This window comes from Ambystoma mexicanum, chromosome 4q (assembly GCF_040938575.1).
Source record: "Ambystoma mexicanum isolate Mex_15411 chromosome 4q, UKY_AmexF1_1, whole genome shotgun sequence".
NCBI lineage: Eukaryota > Metazoa > Chordata > Amphibia > Caudata > Ambystomatidae > Ambystoma > Ambystoma mexicanum.
In genome coordinates, this window is record NC_090928.1 from 999,064,325 (window position 1) to 999,083,405 (window position 19,081).

General features: G+C 44.3%; 1 protein-coding gene across 1 annotated transcript in view; it reads right to left on the reverse strand.

Annotated features, from left to right (window-relative positions):
- Nucleotides 1-19,081, reverse strand: part of LOC138468137 (spermatogenesis-associated protein 7-like) — a 1,832,011-nt gene that overhangs the window by 307,752 nt on the left and 1,505,178 nt on the right. Inside the window, exon 10 of the mRNA XM_069608567.1 lies at nucleotides 10,232-10,289. Within this exon, the coding sequence (XP_069464668.1) occupies nucleotides 10,232-10,289 (58 nt within the window). The remainder of the gene's footprint in view (nucleotides 1-10,231; nucleotides 10,290-19,081) is intronic.

Here is a 19,081-nt window from a genome sequence, read left to right on the forward strand (position 1 = left end):
TCAAAAAAGGGGCTAAACAGACCCGGCGCAACAACAGGGGCTAAATGGGACCAGGGGGGTCAAGAGAAGGGGTAAAACGGGTCTGGGGGTAGCTAAAGGGGTTAAGGGGCAAAAAAAGGGGCTAAATGGGACCAGGGGGGCCAAGAGAAGGGGCACAACAGGTCTGGGGTAGCTAAAGGGCCTAAATGAAAGGGGTTTAAGGAAAGGGGCAAAACAGTTCTGGGGCAGCTAAAGGGGTTAAGGGGCAACAACAGGGGCTATATGGGACTGGTGGAGTCAAGATGAGGGGAAAACGGGTTTGGGCCAGCTAAAGGGGTTAAGGGGAAACAAAGGGAGAAATGGGGGTGGGGTAAAAAGAGACGCAAAACTGGTCTGGGGTAGCTAAATGGGCTAAATGGGACTTGGGTCAAGAGAAGGGGCCAAACGGGTCGGAGCAGCTAAAAGGTTAAGGGGCAACAAAAGGGGCTTTATGGGACGTGGTCAAGAGAAGGGGCAAAACGGGTTAAGCAGCAACAAAAGGGGCTAAAAAAGCTCAGGCGCAACGCATTTGTCTTGGAAACATATGTTCAAATCCCAGTCTTGCGCGTAGTGACTGGTCTCCGGTACTAAGCACGTTATAAAAGAACAATTATAATTATGGGGCCTGGTGTTCAAGAGAAGGGGCACAACAGGCTAGGGGACAGCTTAAGGTGTTAAGGGGCAAGAAAAGAAGCTAAATGGGACTGGGGGTCAAGAGAAGGGGCAAAATGGGCAGTTAAGAAAAGGGATAAGAGCATGTCTTGGGCAGCCAAAGGGGTTAAGGTGCAACAAAAGGGTCTGCATTGGAACAGGGGTCAAGAGAAGGGGCAAAATGCATCTGAGCAGTTAAAGTGGTTAAAGGGCGACAAAAGGTGCTAAATGGGTCTGGAGAGTCAAGAGAAGGGGCAAAACGGGTCTGGGCAGCTAAAGAGGCTAAATGGGACTGGGGTTCAAGAGAAGGGGACAATGGGTCTAGGGTAGCTAAAGGGTTAAGGGGCAACTAAAGGAGCTATACGAGATTGGGGTCAAGAGAAGGGAAAAACGGGTCTGGGGCAGCGAAAGGGGCTAAATGGGAATGGGGGTTCAAGGAAAGGGGCAAAATGGTCCTGGGGCAGATAAAAGAGGTTAAATGGGACTAGGGGTCAAAGGAAGGGGCAAAACGGTCTGGAGGTCGAGCCTTGAAGCACTTAGGTATAGGCACGTTATAAATGCCATATCATATCATATCAATAGGGTTAAGGGCAACACAAGGGGCTAAATGGGACTGGAGTCAAGAAAAGGGTCAACACGGGTCTGGGGCAGCTAAAGGGATTGGGGCAACAAAATGGGAAAAAGGGTACTGGGGGGAAATGAGCTAGTGGACAACAAAGGGGATCACTTAGCTTGTCCAATTTTCACTGCCTCACAGCACCGCAAGTATTCCAATCCTGCCCCAGCCAATCAATGAGTGGCTGAGACGGGGAAAACAAAAGACATGCTCCTGTTGTGCAGGCTGCATATACAGGAGTGTGTCTGTCTGACTTCCTGTCCTAGCCGCCTGACTTCCTATCCTGCCCCAGCCAATCAATGAGTGGCTGGGAAGGGACCGGCAGTCAGGTAGCCGGGATTGGAAGACAGGCAGACACGCTCCTCTATGTGCTGACGGCACATAGAGGAGGGTGTCTTCTGTTTTTGTTTTAAGAAAACTGTGTGGTCTCCTGGTTGGGCAAGTGGCCAGCCTCTGCTCTGGGCAGGCACTGACCCGAGAGGGGGATCAGGCCAGAGCCCTAAGGACCACCAGGTTCACCCAGCTATAGCTGCACCTTTAGGTGGAGCTGAGTGATTAATAAGCCTCTACCATTGAATTGATGTGTCTGTTTATTTGTATCACGCTAAGCATTGAATTGCTCCTTAAAGTATTTCATCGGGATAGCATAATCCACTGGGTCGAATGCTGATTGTTTATCCTGCAGCTAGTGGTGATCAAGGTAGGAGGACATATAGGGCTACACGTGTGTAATCTTAGGTCATGATTTCCAGCATTCATTTAGGTGAAGTTCATGCTGGTTAAAGTGGGAAGGTTACATTATGTCCCTGATGCATTGCTGGTCTTGTTCTCTAGGGGATAATTGATAATTGAGGCAGGGACAGACAGGTGCAACAAGTAAGCCTGGGCAGTAAAAAGAAAGTGGCCCTCCTTCCCTCAGAAAATGTTCCCCGCATTTGTATAACACAAGTGCTATATTTTTGAATAACATGCACTGTGAGCCAAATGCCTGGCGCTATTCATTTTGGAGGATGAAGCACCATGAGATTGAATGGGTTGCAGAGGGTCACCCACTTTGGTTAGGTGCTGTAGTTGAGATTTGAGCATTATAGGCGCTTGTTCACATTGGTTTGCAGCTCTATTTGCACTGCAAAATATCACTATATGTGAATATTTTGGCTTCAAGAGTTAATGCAATTCACTTTTTTTTATAGCGCTGACCTGCAATGTACTACACTAGTCATGCTAAACCAATATATGTATGATCATTCTTGTAAAAATGAAAGAGGGTATGATTGCAGCTTTGTTTTCTCATTGTATGAGCAAGACTAAAAGTACCATAATGAAAAGTGACATGAACCTAAAACAGGCCTGGATTTTACTATTACTACAAAAGAAGCTGTGATAAGTTCACCTGCTGCAGGTTTGCAACAGACTGTGATGACAGCTCGTATGTGTATGTACTTATTCAGTAACGGCTCAGCTAATTTTACATAAACACAATTGAGATTATCATACTGTACAAACAATGTTTCTGCCCTATGGTGTTATATGGTTTGGAGGCATTGGCTATGAGGGATTTGACATGGCTGGATATTATAGAGGGGCAGTTTTGGAAACTGATTTTGAGGCTTAGTACCGCTACTTCAGTGCAATATATTACATTGGAAATTAGCCTGACCTCGCTAAAGGGTGAAATGCTGATTCAGCGAGGACTATTGCACTTGAAAATCCATTCCAAGCCAAAATGCCAACTGCTCCACTTATTAGATGAACCTGCTAGGGTGAGCCATGGGGGTATCAAGGATATCTTTGAGATATTAGTACCCAACCTATTTAAGACAATAGGATGGAGGCAGACTACTCCATGGGCACTATACATGCAACACTAAAGCGCATCTTCACAGGAAAAGCCAAGCAGTGGGTTTCGATTAATAATTATACCCACTTGTAGGCACTACACAGTCATACTTATGTCGCAGGTGTTATGCATAAATATTTACATCCACAGCAGTATGTGAGACACTGCCCGAATTTGGCAGTTTTTCACTTCCGTTTAAAACTGCGTATCAGCCAATTGCCCATCTTGGTATTAATTGGCGCACAGCGTGGGATTCCCCTGAAGGAAAGATGCTGTTGCATATGTAAGATCCCGGGCACAATGTTATGTTATGTTATGTTACTTTGCATTTATATAGCGCTCTATATATCATTGGTATGACCTCAAGGCGCTGGTAGGTTGAACGCCCTCGGGAACCGTAGTTCTGGTCAGTAGAGAGATAGTGTCGTAGGGTGCGTGGGTGCTCCGGATATGTGAGCAGCTGATGTAATTGCCGGATGGTAGCTGCATCCTAGCGTTAGGAGTGGTGCTGGAGATATCAGTTGTATGTGTGTAGTCTGGTGGGTGGACACCAAGACTGGGCTTTGGCTGCATTAGGCCTGAAAGACGCGTATGTGAGCAGCTAGGCCGGAATGTGCTCGGCTAGCTGTGTTTTATTAGGGTGATGATGTGTTTATGGGGGTCATATTTGTATGTGAACAGCTAGGCCGAATTAATCAGGGGTATAGCTGTGTTCTAGTTGAATGATGGTGTAAAGTAGAGAGTAAGCATAGTGATGTGATATGATGTTTATCTTTAGAGCATCTGAGACCAGGCACGTGAACAGGATGGAAAGGAACAGAGCGACATAAGGACACATAAGACTGGGGCTGGTATTACAGCCTAAATAGAGACTGCGAGACATCTCATGACAGAATTCGCTGTCCTGGGAGTAGAATGTATGAGAATTTTAGGCCGTCTGGCACATGCATATGAGTTCATTAAAGATGCAGCCTTTTGGAACTATTGTCTGAATACAGACAACCAAAGTGTTCATAACGCTCTGTATCAATTATGGGGAGTTATTAAAAAGCGGTTACCAGTGTGAATATGATATAATACTACGGCTATGATAGAGTTGATTGTAACAAATTGTTTTTATATGGTGATGTAATGAAAGTCTTTTAGATTTTTATAATATGATTTGCAGGTTGCAAACCAGAGATGTGTGAGCTTGTTAATTGTATGTGTCTTAATATAATCAGTAGGATTTGTTACTCGACCTGAACCAAGCGACATCATGCTGCCCTATGTGCTTGGGTTTTACCTCACCTTCGTAAAGGCAGTATGGGCTGAGGTAAGCCACTGTTAATTTAAAGGACACCGGCGCCCTCCGTTAGTCAGATACATGAGCCCTCACATTTTGCACGGGTGGTCTAGCCGTCGCCTAATGGAGTAATATATCTGTTACATATCGTAAATGAAAAATGTGCTCTATTGATCCTTGCTTACTCCTCTAAGGGTTCGACGCAGTGTTTTAGACGTTTTAACATGTTTTTGCATGATTTTAATATATGTGATGTGATATTAGATTGATATAGACTGTTTTAGATTGTGTTTAGGTGTAAACATTTTGTAAAGTTTTTATGGAACTAAACAAATAAATAAATAATAAAATAATAATAAATCCAATTAAAAAAGAGGAAACTGCAATATAATGCTTGACTGTGCAAAATGTTGCTAAGTAGTTGAATACAACTTTTTTAAGAGTGCTGGCTCTGTTATTTCGCACCGTTCAGAAATCGGGAAGTGCCATTGGGATTACAAAAAAGGCAGAAAAAACAAACTTGCAACTAAAAAACATATCATGACAAAATGACAGCACTCGATACAGGATACCATCCTGTGTCCCCCATGTGTTTTTTACAGTGAGCTGGCAATGCCAAGACTGGCCCCAGATTAACAAATAAATGTGGCTGAGATTGTTATCAGACCCTTTCGGGCAGGGGCCAAATGGGCCAATACGAGCCTGGAATACAGTTCAGAACAAGTGTGCTGTTTAACTTTCTTCCTAACTTCATGAGGTCCGTGATATTTCTGGTCTGCTGAGGCAATGTGCTTCTCAGTCTGAGGGCTATTACTCAGAGCAACCTATTGGCGTGTGGTGCTGCTTCTTATCCTGTCATACGACTGCATTCCTTTCCCAATGTATTCCCTTTATGGTGCTGTCCACAAGTACACCCTCACCCTTCACTCTTGCTACATTATTCTCTATCGGGGATCCACACTATTTCCTAACCCATTTCCTGAGAGAGAGGTTTTGCAATTCAGAGAGCAATCGGACTGTGCACGGCTGATGATGAGCATGTTTATATTGAGCACAAAGAAGTCATTATTGACCACCTCCGAGCCAACCAGACTGTTCAGAATGGAGTTGTCATCTACTGTTATTAACTGCATTCAGAGAATTCTGATTGTAGAAGCAGACAGGGTAACAGAAGAAAGTGGATATCTGTATTCAGGGAACATGATATGATATGGCATTTGTAACGCGCCTTTACCCAAGTGTTTCAAGGCGCGACGAGGCAAGGAAGAGGGAACAGAGGGAGGACAGAGACAACGATCTTATTAGGCCAGGTGACATTGAGATTGCACAAGTGCAGGGGAGGGGAAGGGAAATGTGCCAGGGGAAAGGGGAGGGGCAGTGCTGTACATGGGATCAAAACAATAACAAGAAGTGGGGCCAGCAGGTGGCAGGTGCAAGGGTAAGTGCCGACAGCAGGTGTCCAAAAGTGCAGGTAGGGGGACTGTAGGGTTACAGATACAGACCCAAGTGCAAGGGTTGCCAGGAAGCAGTGCAGGTGTGGTGGGTAGGGACCTGGGCCCGAATCAGAGGCTAGCCAGGTGACCAGTGCAGTATAAGACAGGAAATCAGCAGGGGAAATAAAGAGAGAAGGCAGAAGCAAAGAAGAAGGTCTTGAGGTGCTTCCGGAACCAGAGGTGGTTCTCCTCAAGTTTCAGAGAGGCAGGGAGGTTGTTTCAGAGGGAGGGCCCAGGCGAAGAAAGTGATCTACCACTAACTCGTTGCTTGGAGAAGCAACTGACCCTGAGGGAGTTGGAGGTGGAGGAGTGAAGAGCTCGAGTAGGAAGGTATTTGTGAAGAGAGAGTTGGAGGTATTGAGGACACAGGCCCCAGAAGGCCTTGTGGACAATGCTGAGGGTCTTGAACTTAAAGGAATGGTTCGCCCAACATTTTTAATTTAAAAAATAGATAGGCAATATTAAAAAAAATGATTGCCAATTTTTTTTTTCCAAGTCGCTATGTAAAATTTTGAGCAAATCAAGCTCAAAGAAAGCACATGGGGGCATCCATTTTGTGAAATGGATGCCTGCCGCTGTGCTCGCTTTGGCTTTTGCAGCACTAATGAAGGAAAAGCCAGCCAGCTGTAGTAAACAAAAGCTACCACTGGGTGGCTTTTCCTTCATTGGTGCTGTACGTGGAGGACGGGGACCGGAGACTACAGGCAGAAAAGCTGCAGCTGCATCTCGGTAAGTGCTATTTTTAAAATAAAAATAAACACTAGCTGCGTTTTTTTTTCTAAGTTTTCCGGGCTGGAGGAGCCAGGAAAACTTAGAAATAAAACTGCATCTTTAAAAACGTTGTATTTATGTTTGCGGTAGCTTTTGAAGCGACCGCAAACATAAATACAACGTTATTGTGTTTGAAAACGCTGCAGTTTTTCTTTCTGAGTTTCTCAGGCTCCTCCGAGGAGCCTGAGAAACTCAGAAAGAAAAACTGCAGTGTTTTCAAACACAACCGCATTGTGTTTCTGCCTGCCGTGGCTATCACTTTGGGTCTCCGGTGCTCCCCCAGGAGAGCCCCGGAGACCCAAAGTGAAAGCCAAGGCAGGCAGAAACACAACACAGTTGTGTTTACATGCCGCAGTGTTTCTGCCTACAGCTGATTTCCCATTTGGGGCTCTCGGGCTCCCCACGGGGGGCCCGAGAGCCCCAAATGGGAAATGCTAAATGCTGCAGTGTTTCTGCCTAAATCTGCTTTCCCATTTGGGGCTCTAGGGCTCCCCACGGGGGGCCCCGAGAGCCCCAAATGGGAAATGCTAAATGCTGCAGTGTTTCTGCCTAAATCTACTTTCCCATTTGGGGCTCTAGAAAAAAAAACGCAGCTAGTGCTTATTTAAAAAAAAAAAAAAATAGCACTTACCGAGATGCAGCTGCAGCTTTTCTGCCTGTAGTCTCTGGTCCGCGTCCTCCGAGTCCCGGCACCAATGAAGGAAAAGCCACCCATTGGTAGCTTTTGTTTACTACAGCTGGCTAGCTTTTCCTTCATTAGTGCCGCAAAAGCAAAAGCCAGCACAGGCGGGCATCCATTTCACAAAATGGATGCGCCCATGTGCTTGCTTTTGCAAATTTTGAGCTTGAATTGCTCAAAATGTTACATAGGGACTTGAAAAAAAATGGCAATCGTTTTCTTTTAATTTTGCCTATCTATTTTTGAAATAAAAATGTTTGGTTTTGGGCGAACCATTCCTTTAATCCTTGCAGCAACTGGGAGCCAATACAGAGATTTCAGTGCTGGAGAGATATGATGCCTGGGCTTGAGACCAAGGACAAGCCTCCCAGTCCTTTTCTGGATGAGTTGCAGAGGGCGGAGAGTGGAAGCAGGCAGATTTAGAAAGAGGCTATTGCAGTAGTCCAGCCTAGAGAGAACCATAGCTCTAGAGACAGTGAGCTCCTGGGGGAAGGAGAGGAAAGGAAGAATACCTATGAGGAGGTACAGTTGGTTGTTTGACTTCTTAGAGACGTCAGAGATGTGATGAGAAAAGAAGAGTATGGAGTCGAAGATGACCCCCAGGTTCTTAGCCTCACAGGTGGGAGCAGGAAGAGGGCCGAGGGAGGCCAGCAAGAGAGTGACAGGAAAGGAGGGTGCAGGTGTGCCGATGAGGAGAATCTCCACTTACAGGCATTAAGGCAGAGATCGTTGGTGGCACACCACTCCTGGATAACAGATAGACAGTCAGAGATGAGAGAAGGAGAAGAGGTGGCAGAAGGGAGCCTGAAAACGAGTGTCATCCGCATAGCACTGAAAGTTGGAGCAGAGAGAGGCAATGCAGTGGGCGAGAGGTGCCAGGTATTGGTTGAGCAGCCAGGGAGAGAGGTTAGACCCCTGGGGAACACCACAGGTAAAGAGTGAGATAGAGCAAAGGAAGGACCCAAGCTGGACCTGGGAGGGTCGATTAGAGAGGTCAACCAGGCCAGGGCCTGATCAGTGATACCCAGGTTATCACAGAGACGATTGAGCAGGATGGCATGGTTGACCGTGTCAAAGGCAGAAGAGAGATTGAGTAACGAGGACAGAGTGGAGATTAGAATCAAGGTTAGAGAGAAGTTCTTCATGGATATTCAGGCGAGCAGCTTTCGGTCTTCTGGCTACTCTGAAGCCAGACTGATGGTCATTGAGACAACCAACAGATTCAGTGTGAAGATTAAGCTGGGAGATGGCCAGCTTTTCCAGGAGTTTGCCCAGGAAAGGAGTGATGGAGACTGAGCGATAGTTAGTGGGACAGGAGGGGTCGGCTGTGGGTTTCTTGAGAAGAGGGTGCACAAAAGAACGCTTCAGGGGGGAAGGGAAGGCTGCAGTGGCGAAGGAGTGGTTGCAGAAGTTAGCCAGGGCAGGAGCAAGGGTGTCAATGTGGTCCTTGATAGTTTTTGAAGAACATGGAAGAACCAGTTTTGACGAGACCGTCATAGATCGGACTTGACTAGAAAATATCAATGCAATTTCCTAGCAAGAATTATTTTTGTGAGGATCTTTGTTCACTCCACCTTTAAAGTGATAGGCAACATCCAATTGAATGCACCAAAGTGAAAGCTAAAACATGCAAAAGTGCTTTCCATTTCACACAGAGTAAGCGTTTGCTTTTATATTACAACCCATTGATAAAACTGTTTCCGATTTAAGCAACCTTTCAATTAAAATGAGTGTATATCCACACACACTAATATTTGAACACAATCTTAATTTTTAAATACTACAAAATAATCCACATTTATTTAACTACCACCTTTTACCGATTTACTTTAATCACTATTAAACTAAAAATGTTCACTTCATCACCACAATGCCCCAGCCTACATTGCTATCAGTGGTGTATACTACTAGCCTTGAAGACCTCAGGAGGAGTCATTATCTCTTTTTATAAAGACCTTTAAACTACGTATCGGTCTTGGCGAATGGGCCCGGTCATTACTCAGTGATAATGACCACTCCTTTGGTCTTTGGGGACATAATAGTAATGTTCAGAGGCAATTTTCACTTTCTTCTGTATCTCACTCTGACTTTGAAGATGAGCAGCTGTGTTGTTGTATCTTCAGTATACCATAAAAAACACAATCTTGAATCTCTTAGCATATTGACCATGCTGTTTTGTCTCACCTTTGTCTTCAAAGATCAAAAACATACTTTACCTGCTCTCAAAGCTTTGCCGCCCCTGTCCTGCTGTGCTATGATGGCATGAATGGAGATCATATTGTACATTATCATGAGATAATTGCCCATCATGATAATGCCAAATATTTTTATCATGTTAGAATATGCACGCTTGGTGAAGCAGCCCACCTCTACTGTCCACAATGTAAGATAACCTAAAATAAACTGTGCAATTTGTTTAAATTAATAATTAGCAATGTTAGCTTGAAGGTAGTGCGTGTGGTGTCAAAAGGAGCATCTGGAAATGAGATGAGCAGCAGAAGCAAAACATCACAGAGTCAGATTGTGATTTGCTGGTGGCACATGCCTAAAACGTGAGCCAAGCAGGGCACTGTTGTCTTACTGCGGATTCTGATTGGTTAATCAGTGATTTGCTCATGTTAATCCATTTTCCTCAAACTAGCGAACAGTTTAGTCCTTGAAGTAAAATCGTATTTGCATCGTGTTTGCCTCAGTAAACGTGCACCCTGACTATGGATTGTTCCAGAGTCAGAAGAGAACTAAAAGTGGACCCGAGCACAAGGCGTCACTACTCGTGCCAGGAGCTGCTGCGATTCGCATCAATGCATGAATAAATGAGCGCCTCCGTGCAGTGCACATGGCGGGAACCAAGGCATTGCCATCGCAAGCTGCTACTCACCTCGTCAAGGTCTCGCCTTCTGCTCTTCAGCTGTTCACGAAAAACATCATTCATCACCCTGTGGAGAGAAGCAGAGAGTTTCGTACACATTTTAATTATGTGTGTGATTAACACGAGAACGCACCACACACTGGAACATACTGCAGGGAGCAAAGAGGAGGACGGGTTGAGGGGAAAAGCAACGGAAAAGATGAGGGCTAACACAATCGTCCAGGAATGCATGTGCACATCATTACACACCGGTCACATAAGAAGATCTCTTGCACCACATTTTTTATAATTCAGCCTGGTCGCTTACCAGGATTGTGTAACAAGTGGGGCCTGAAGCTAATGTAGTTGGGGCCACAGCAGTGACTGTAAATACCAGCGCCGATGAGTGGCCATTTACAGATTTTGGGTGGGACTTGCGGGCTCAGGCCCTACCCTGTCTATGGAGATTGCCCTAGTCTCTTTTGAAGTGCAGTAGGGGCAGGAACAAGTGAACAATATGCTCTCTGAAGGTGAAAATAATTCCTGCTCCGAGCACGAGCAGCAAGAAAATATGTATTATTCATTGGAAGAGCTGGAGGGACTTGCGAATTTACACTGTTTAGCCTCGAGGCAAAGTCCTCCAGGTAGCCTTGGGATAGCAGCGAGTCAGGTCCAACAGCAGACCGTAGATGATGGAAAGTTAATGGCAAGCCCTCGTGCCACATCCAATGCTCGAAGTGAATACACTTTATACGACATATCGGAGCTCATTTTCGTGTGGGGCCTAACGTAAACGCCATATCCCATTTTCCTTAATTTGTATGGTGGAGAGGAGGGGCTGGTTGTTACTTATGATTCTGTTGCTGCCTTAATCTGCCCCATACAAATACTACAGCATTTGCCAGCCAAATGAACCAGCAAAAAGCAGACAGACTCCATAAGAATCCATTGTAAACACCGCCTGATATGCATGCATTTATTTTATTTCCACAGCGGAGTGCAAAAGGGCAACATTCCCCATGCAAAGGAGAAAAATAAGGTGGCAGAGACCTATGTATGTTAAAGGGTAAACGGAAAAGGCCCCTGCTGCCTTTTTATGGTGAACTCGAAAATGAGCACCATTTTAAATACAACACTGGCTTAAAAGGGACGGGGGTACATACATTTGTTGTAGGCATCAACCTACATAGTTTCAGCAATCAATCATTATTCAAATCTAGTTCAGAAGGTGATGTTCAAATTCTGATAGTACGTTGCTCCACCTCATATTCTACTCAAGGGTATTTATTTATTCATTGTTTGCTTGTTAGGAGCTTATACCATAAGAAAATACTGTTTCAAAGCGCCCACAGGGCAAGGGAGGAAGCTGGAGTGGGAAATACATTTAAATCGTTTGGGCCGTCCATCATCTGGGCATCTTGTGGCAGTCAAATCTGGCTCAGGCCTTTCAATACAGAAGAAGCTGGCAGCAACCCAATCCTACCTTGCAGTCTCAATAAAGAGGGATCAATTAGACAGGAAGAGCCAAACCTTAACCTCCCTTGTGATAACTGTTATTACGGTCTACTGGAACCCTCAAGCCATTTCGGACAGGCTCTTCATTGAATCCATTGAGGGAGAGATAGACAACATAATGACAACCCAAAATAGTCCACTAATAACTCTAAGTGGAGATCTAAACGCCAAATGTCCGAGTGATCCCTCAAGAACCAAATCACTGCATCCGAAAAGCCAGGTAGAATCTCATGGACAGAAATGGGAATCACTTATGGCTTCAAGAAATCTTCACAATATTGACCAATCACTTCCGCAGACGGTCCGCATCCCAACCTGGGAAAGGGGCGCCCAGAATGGGACAATAGACTATATATGTCTCAGAGGAGATGCTCCACCGAATTTCATCCTTTGAGGTTTTAAGGGCTGAGGCGAGTGATCACAATATTTTGCAAATCGTATGGCCTACGGGAGGAGAAGACAAAACGATAATGCCAGAACGCATTGAATCAAACATTCAAGGAAATCGCCTAAGACTCACTGCCAACCGAATAGAGGAACTGTCCAGAAGCTACAAAAGACATTGTCTACGGGGAAACAATGAGTCCTTAAAATCTACTGACTACCAGACCCTATTGATTCCCTTCATGATTCCCAGAAGGCCATCCCAAAAGTTTACTCAGAATCCTCTTCATACCTATGACAAGGAATTAGTATCAAAACGTTCTACCTTGAGAAAGCTAAAGAAACTAGCAGCACAATCAATCTCAGAAGATCCTAGAAACCTCTATTTGAAGGAACAAAAAAAGTATAAATCTTGGTTACGCTTCCGTAGAATTTTCCTATACCAACAGGACTCTGAAGACATGCTTAGAAAACTGGCTAATAAAAACTCGGGAGCCTTCTGGCAATTAATAAGAAACTTTAATGAAGGAGAAATCACAAAAGGTTTAAATAATGTCCCAGAAGAAAAATGGAAAGCACATTTCACCAAAATTTTCCAAATTCCTAGCCAAGCCACAGAAGATCCGATGACGGAGGCAGACCAAACCGCATGGGAAGATTTTTCGGACAAAGATGATATCATACTGGCCATTAAGCGTCTGAAATCGTCCAGAGCTCATGGGCCAGACGGAATAACCAATATCGACCTAAAAAATCATCCAGAGAAATGGGCAAACTTTATAGAGCAGGTATTTAAAAACTGCAGCGCTACAAGATCGATTCCTAATTCTTGGCGCACTGCAGTGATTGCACCAATCTATAAAAAAGGAGACAGAACCGACCCGAGAAATTATCGTCCAATAGCACTTCTGGACACAATCGGGAAACTTTATGGGTCATTTCTTCTAAGGAGTTTCCAATCATGGGCAAAAACAGCACCGTGCAGAGACCCATTTCAAACAGGGTTCTTGAAAAATTTGAGGACCACAGCGAACATCATGGCTCTGAGTATTATAAAAGCAAGATCTATGCAAAGACTTGGAAAGGTATATGTTGCCTTTATAGATCTAAGCCAAGCGTTTGATCAAATTGACAGAAATCTGCTTTGGTCAAAATTAGGCAAATGGAAGTGCCCACTTAACATCCTTGACCCAATAAAGGCTTTCCACGATAAGACATCGATCAGTGTCAAGCTGGATCAAGCAGGAAGGCTTTCTGACGAAATCTCGACCCTGAGAGGCGTGAAACAGGGCTGCCCATTTGCCCCGGCCCTATTCATTTCCTTTTTGGGCGACCTTAAAGACAACTCGGAAGCGATAAGATCTTTTCCTCCGAAAATTGGAACTACACCTGTGACTCGCCTATTATATGCCGACGATATAATCCTCTTAGATCAAACCGAAATTGGGCTTCAAAGGCAACTTGATAACTTGGGCAACTACATATCGAACAACAACTTAGAAATTAACAAGGAAAAAACAATCTTGATTTTAGGCCATCCATCAAAGAAGAACATAAAATCCTTCAAATGGCACATCGAAAATTCGCCTGTTGAAGTGGTAAAACTCTTTAAATACTTGGAGGTGTGGCTGGACAACTCAAAAACAGAAGCCTCAATGCAACAACACCTATGGGATAAGACCCGAAAACTAACCACACAGGCCAGAATAATGGATCGAAAATACGGGCGGTTCTCACTTCTCCCTGTTATTAACTTCTACAAGGGTAAAGTAATACCAAGTTTGACGTATGGTTGCAAAGCAATGCTAGCGATTCCTCCGGCAATTTGGCCTAAACTGGAAGCATATTTTTGGTGCAAAGTCCTTCAACTCCCGAATTCCACAGGAATCTCGATCATTAGAAGAGAATTGGGAACTCTCTCTTTAAAAGCAACAATCGAAGCTGGAGAAATGGCGCTTTTCAGGAAAATAATAATGGTAGAATCTCCTCCGCTATACAAAATAATAAACTCTGAAATCACTGAAGGATGAAGCAAGACCATTTCCTGCTGGGCAGCAAAACAGCGAGTAACTCTGGCCAATAATGGTTGCAGCAAAGAAGATCTAATTCAAAATCCTACGAGAATAAAACGCAAGATGGACCAACTTGATTGGATAGAGACCTTAACACTGGCTGGAAAAAACAAATTCCTCTGTCACGTGAACTTTGAACCACAAAAACTACATACACCGAACGAAGTTCTGAAGAGATTTCCAGACAAGTTGTTAAGATCTGTCTTCTTGCGTTCTCGCCTTAATTTAATGCCTACAAATGAAATAAGGGCTATTAGAGGCCAATCTCAAACAAACCTCTGTCGACTGTGTGGAACGACATGTGAGCCAGAAACCATAAAACATCTTCTTCTGCATTGCCCCGAAACAATAAAGTGGAGAAGAGCTTACTTGAGACCACTAATAGACAGTGACTCCTTGCATGAAGAAAAAACCTGGTGGAATCGACTGATGAGTGGATCAAGGACAACTTGGGCTTTGGCAACTTCTAAAATATTAAAGAACGCCTTAGAGTCTTGTTTACGCAAATCAGAGGGGCCAGAAGGAGCAAATTCCAGTTTACCGAAAGGTACAAGTCGAGCGAGAATTCCAATCAGACTTTTAAGTTCAAAAGGGTAACTGCAAAGCCCAAACTCAAACTCTAACTTTAAGTCGAATTAAGCTTGTGAAGAAAGAACAGAAAAGAAATTTTGATTGACTTGCTTCGTCCTGTTTTTGCAAAATCATTGAATTGATAGAAGCAATAAAAAAAACAAAAAAAACATTTAAATACATGAAAAACACAATACATAAGAGGGGGAAAGAGGAAAACAGGATGAACCTACTATACCTTGTGAGTATTCAGAATGTGCAAGTGCAGCAATGTAGAAGGCAGGGGGTCAGTGCTGTGGACTCTGAGCTCATGGCTGAGCCACAGATGAAGTGCTGGGAATGTTGACTGCTACCTGACCTGGAGCCGCGAGGGGTGTGTGAGACACAAGGCAGTGCAGATAGACAGAAGCTGGGCCGACTGGGTGCGGGAGGACAGGGCCCTGAGGATGCATAAGGGCCCAGGAAACCAATCGCAGCAACTGTGGGATTAGCAGGGGAGAGATGAAGAGAAGGAGTGTTAAACGGGATATGATATTGTGCCTCCTTTATTGTATATATTGGCCTAAGCCCAGTCGCTCTGCAAAAAAATCCACGTTGCAAAGTTCCGATCTTAGATTGACTTAGCCGCCATTTTAGGTCCATCCGCCATTTTGATTTCCATTTCAAAGTCACTTTGTGTTCTAAAATGGTGGACAGTGTTTCCAGCTTGTAACCTAGCCGTCCTGACCTTCACACAGAAGTTAATGTCTAAACTGCCCATAGGCCAAATGTTAGGGCCGTGTAATGAGACCTTGTCCTTTGTTTGACCTGTAGATCGAGGATTATACGCGCCAACAAGTCCGATCCGTGGACATTACATCAACCACAATGTTGTTTAAATACTAAACGTGAACACTTGTTGAACTACATTGTATAGAATGTGTACTAAGGCTTAATGTTAAATCCGAAGATACACTGTTGCCATTGTGACTTGTTGTTGTACAAACTGGGAATAATCCACATGCATATAGTTGGATAAACTAGAGGTGAACTCAACACGAACCCTAGACCGAGAATCATCAACTTGCAGAGGGGCTGGACATTACGATTGGAAAATGTATAAAATATGTATATGTTTAGATGTCCAGTACCTGTCACTTCTCACACCGAAAGGGCTGGTATTCGCTGTGATGTACTGAGGGCCAGATAGCTATCTGATACTTTGTTTCTTTGTAAACTGTACAGTTATTTGAATAAAGATCTTTGAATTTTTATAGCTCGTGTTTGGTGTATTTCCTTTGGGGTACTCAGCCTCGATATCTCCTTTTGCTTTTACAGATGGCGCCCGAATAGGGACCCTCAAGATTGATGGCAGCTCGTTGAAGGTTGACGCGGCTATCGGACCGGGATCGGACGGTGTAAAAGGGGGCCCCTTTCTTGGATGAGAAGCGACACCTCAGCAGCACTGCACAATCCCATCCCTGGACAGTGAGCATGCGGTCCGAGTCGGCATCTTGACGAGGGTCCATATATCGAGGAGGGCAGATTTGCTGAAATCACCAACCATGTGGGACCTTAGTTACAACTTTGAAATCCGATTGGACCTCCTTAGGATTTGATCAGGTGAATCATGACCCGATTCTTAAGTATCCTGATAATTTGTTTTGGCGCACTGCACTTGGGAGTACAATTAACACCAGTATTCTGATATGCCTGGGAAATTGTCTGCCTGCTTCAGGACATTATTCCGCAAGGACAGACAATCTTTGGAATTTGGCCGACCCGCACCAATGGAGGGGTCGCCAGCATGTACTATGCACTGTAAGCATGGCAGTGGTAGTATAGTGTTTAATGATATTTGGCACAGACAAACTAGACTTGCTTCTGAACTTCAGTGGCCAATCAATGGTAGTTTTGAAATCCCTCGTATTGAATACTTTGAATCCATATTATTAAAGAAAAAGGCTAGACCTGCAGCATTGGATGTATTACAGAATTGGAAGAAAGAAGCTTTGCAGCAACTTAAGAGTAGAGGAAAACATGCGCGCCGTCATATAACGAACGCCGAAAAAGCGTTGTTATATGACCAGAATAAAAAGTCTGAGTCAGTTAGGAATATGGATAGGGCTTTTTCACTGGGTATCTAGAAAATGTATCCTTCTCAAGACTTTCACGTATCTCATGAGCTGATTGACAAACTCCTAAATGAACGAAGGCCTATTGCCACTGCACCACCTCTGTATGTTCCTCTCCCTGCTGTTATTTCTCCTCCCGTAGCTCCTCCTGCTTCTCCTATTGCTCCTCCTGATGTTCCTCTTCCTCCGGCTGTTGTTCCTCCTCCTGTCATCACTCCTCCATCTGCTCCTCCACCTTTGCCTGCTGTTGTGGGTCCCTTGGGTTTGCCTGCTGCACCAGTGATAGCAACTCTGTTTCCGAATGTACATATTTTGCCTACTCTCCCTGTTCAAAGTGGTTTTACACCGCTTGTAGTAGATCGGGGAGCGGGATCAAGGGTTGTAACTCGTAATACTGTGTCTTCAGAGAGGAAGCATGAATTGACTGCATGGGCTAAACATTGCATGGAGAAGGGTGAACAAGCTGATGTTTTTCCCACACTCTCTAACATAGACAATTATCCTGAGAAAAACTTTTTTATTGAAGGATTAGGAATTCATTTATGTGTAATGTGGAACAGGCTAAATGATATAGATCTCCCACAAGGGTTAAGGGATCTGAATACTTTAGCGTTCTCTAGAGATACTGCGGAGAAAGTACATGAGCATGTTGAGAGGGTTTTTGTGTATAGAAGGAAGTTGGAAAGGTTAAGGAATGAAGAATTAGATGGTGATAGTTTGGGAAACGGTTCCTTCCTTGTCATAAACCGATAAATGAGGAAACACAAATTTGTACAAAGGATGCGATTAGGTGGATTTCAGACACGTTGATAACTCCCGTTGAAGTATATGACACGTATAGTCAGTATATGCCAGAAATGCAGAGGAAAGTGATACAGGTAATGGTAGACTACCTACAGGATGTATGCGTAAAAAGAAAGATTTGTTGTCCCGCAGAGTTATTGAGTATTTATAAGAGGGCTTTTTCATTTGACACTTCTTCGGCTGCTTTAGCGCTCAATCTAGCTCTGTTGCTCAGTAAGCGTTCGGAGTTGCCTATTTCTCTGTTGCCTATGAGAGAGGTTCCTCCGACATTTGTCCCAAAGTTTGAGATTCCAGCTGATCCTGCAACAGGTGCAGCTGCTCAAGATATTCCTGCACATTATGTGTCACAGTTTGTTCACGTCCTGTTCTCGAGACAGGAAGTGAACACCATCAAACAATCTATTCCCGATATTAGGAAGAATCCGACAGTGTTCTACAAAGAGATAGAGTCTGTTTTGCAATCATCAATATTCACTTTAAGTGATATTGATGTGTTATTTCCCGTACTCCTACCTGTTGATTTGTGGAAGCAGTTTAGGACTGTAGATGATGTACCTGGGTTAGGAGATACATGAAATAACATGATTAGACTCGATAGAGAAAGACCAGCTGGCGAGAGACCGCCACAGGCAATACTAACTTTGCCTGACAGAATAGTTACAAAATTGAAAGCTATAATTCCTGAAAAGAAGATTATTTGGGACAAGCTTACTGCCTGTGTCCAAGGGAAGTCCGAGGGTGCTACCAGGTTTTTCAATCGGTTCGAACAAGTATTTTCAGATTTCAGTGGGCAAGATTTAGGCACAAAGTCTGGGAAACGACTATTCGTGGACACATTTGTGCGTGGATTGCTGCCTGACATCAGTCACAAATGATGTCCTCCGAGAGCGCTTGGAAAACGAAGTCTCAGTCAGAAGTATTGCATATGGCTCAGTATTATGAGAATCGTGTCAATAACGAAAAAGAAAGAGTCGAAAAGAGAAAAGGAGACTTAAAGACAAAAGTTCTATTACAGCAAATTGTTAGAGGCCCTAGAGGGGGTAATTCACAATTTAGGGGTCAGTATGTTCCACAGGGAAGTGCGCCATTGGGTCCTGTAAACATAAACCAGTGTGCCTATTGCAGACAAGAGGGTCATTGGCGTGCACAATTCCTGATCCTCCAGCAGAGGTCGAATAACGCATTTGGTAATAAGGGTAGATGATCCAGAGGCCGCCCTGGGGGAGGGGGTCCTGGTAGAAGTCAGTTTTCACAGGATTCACAGCAACCTTTTTCACAGGACAATCAGGCACCAAGTGTGGATAATGGAAACATTTTTGATCATCCTTCTGCTGCTTACCTCTCTGAAGAACTTCCTTTCGACGACATTCTGTTTCGCTAGGATTGCCCGAAGCAGGGTTTGGAACCAATGCCTATTCCCG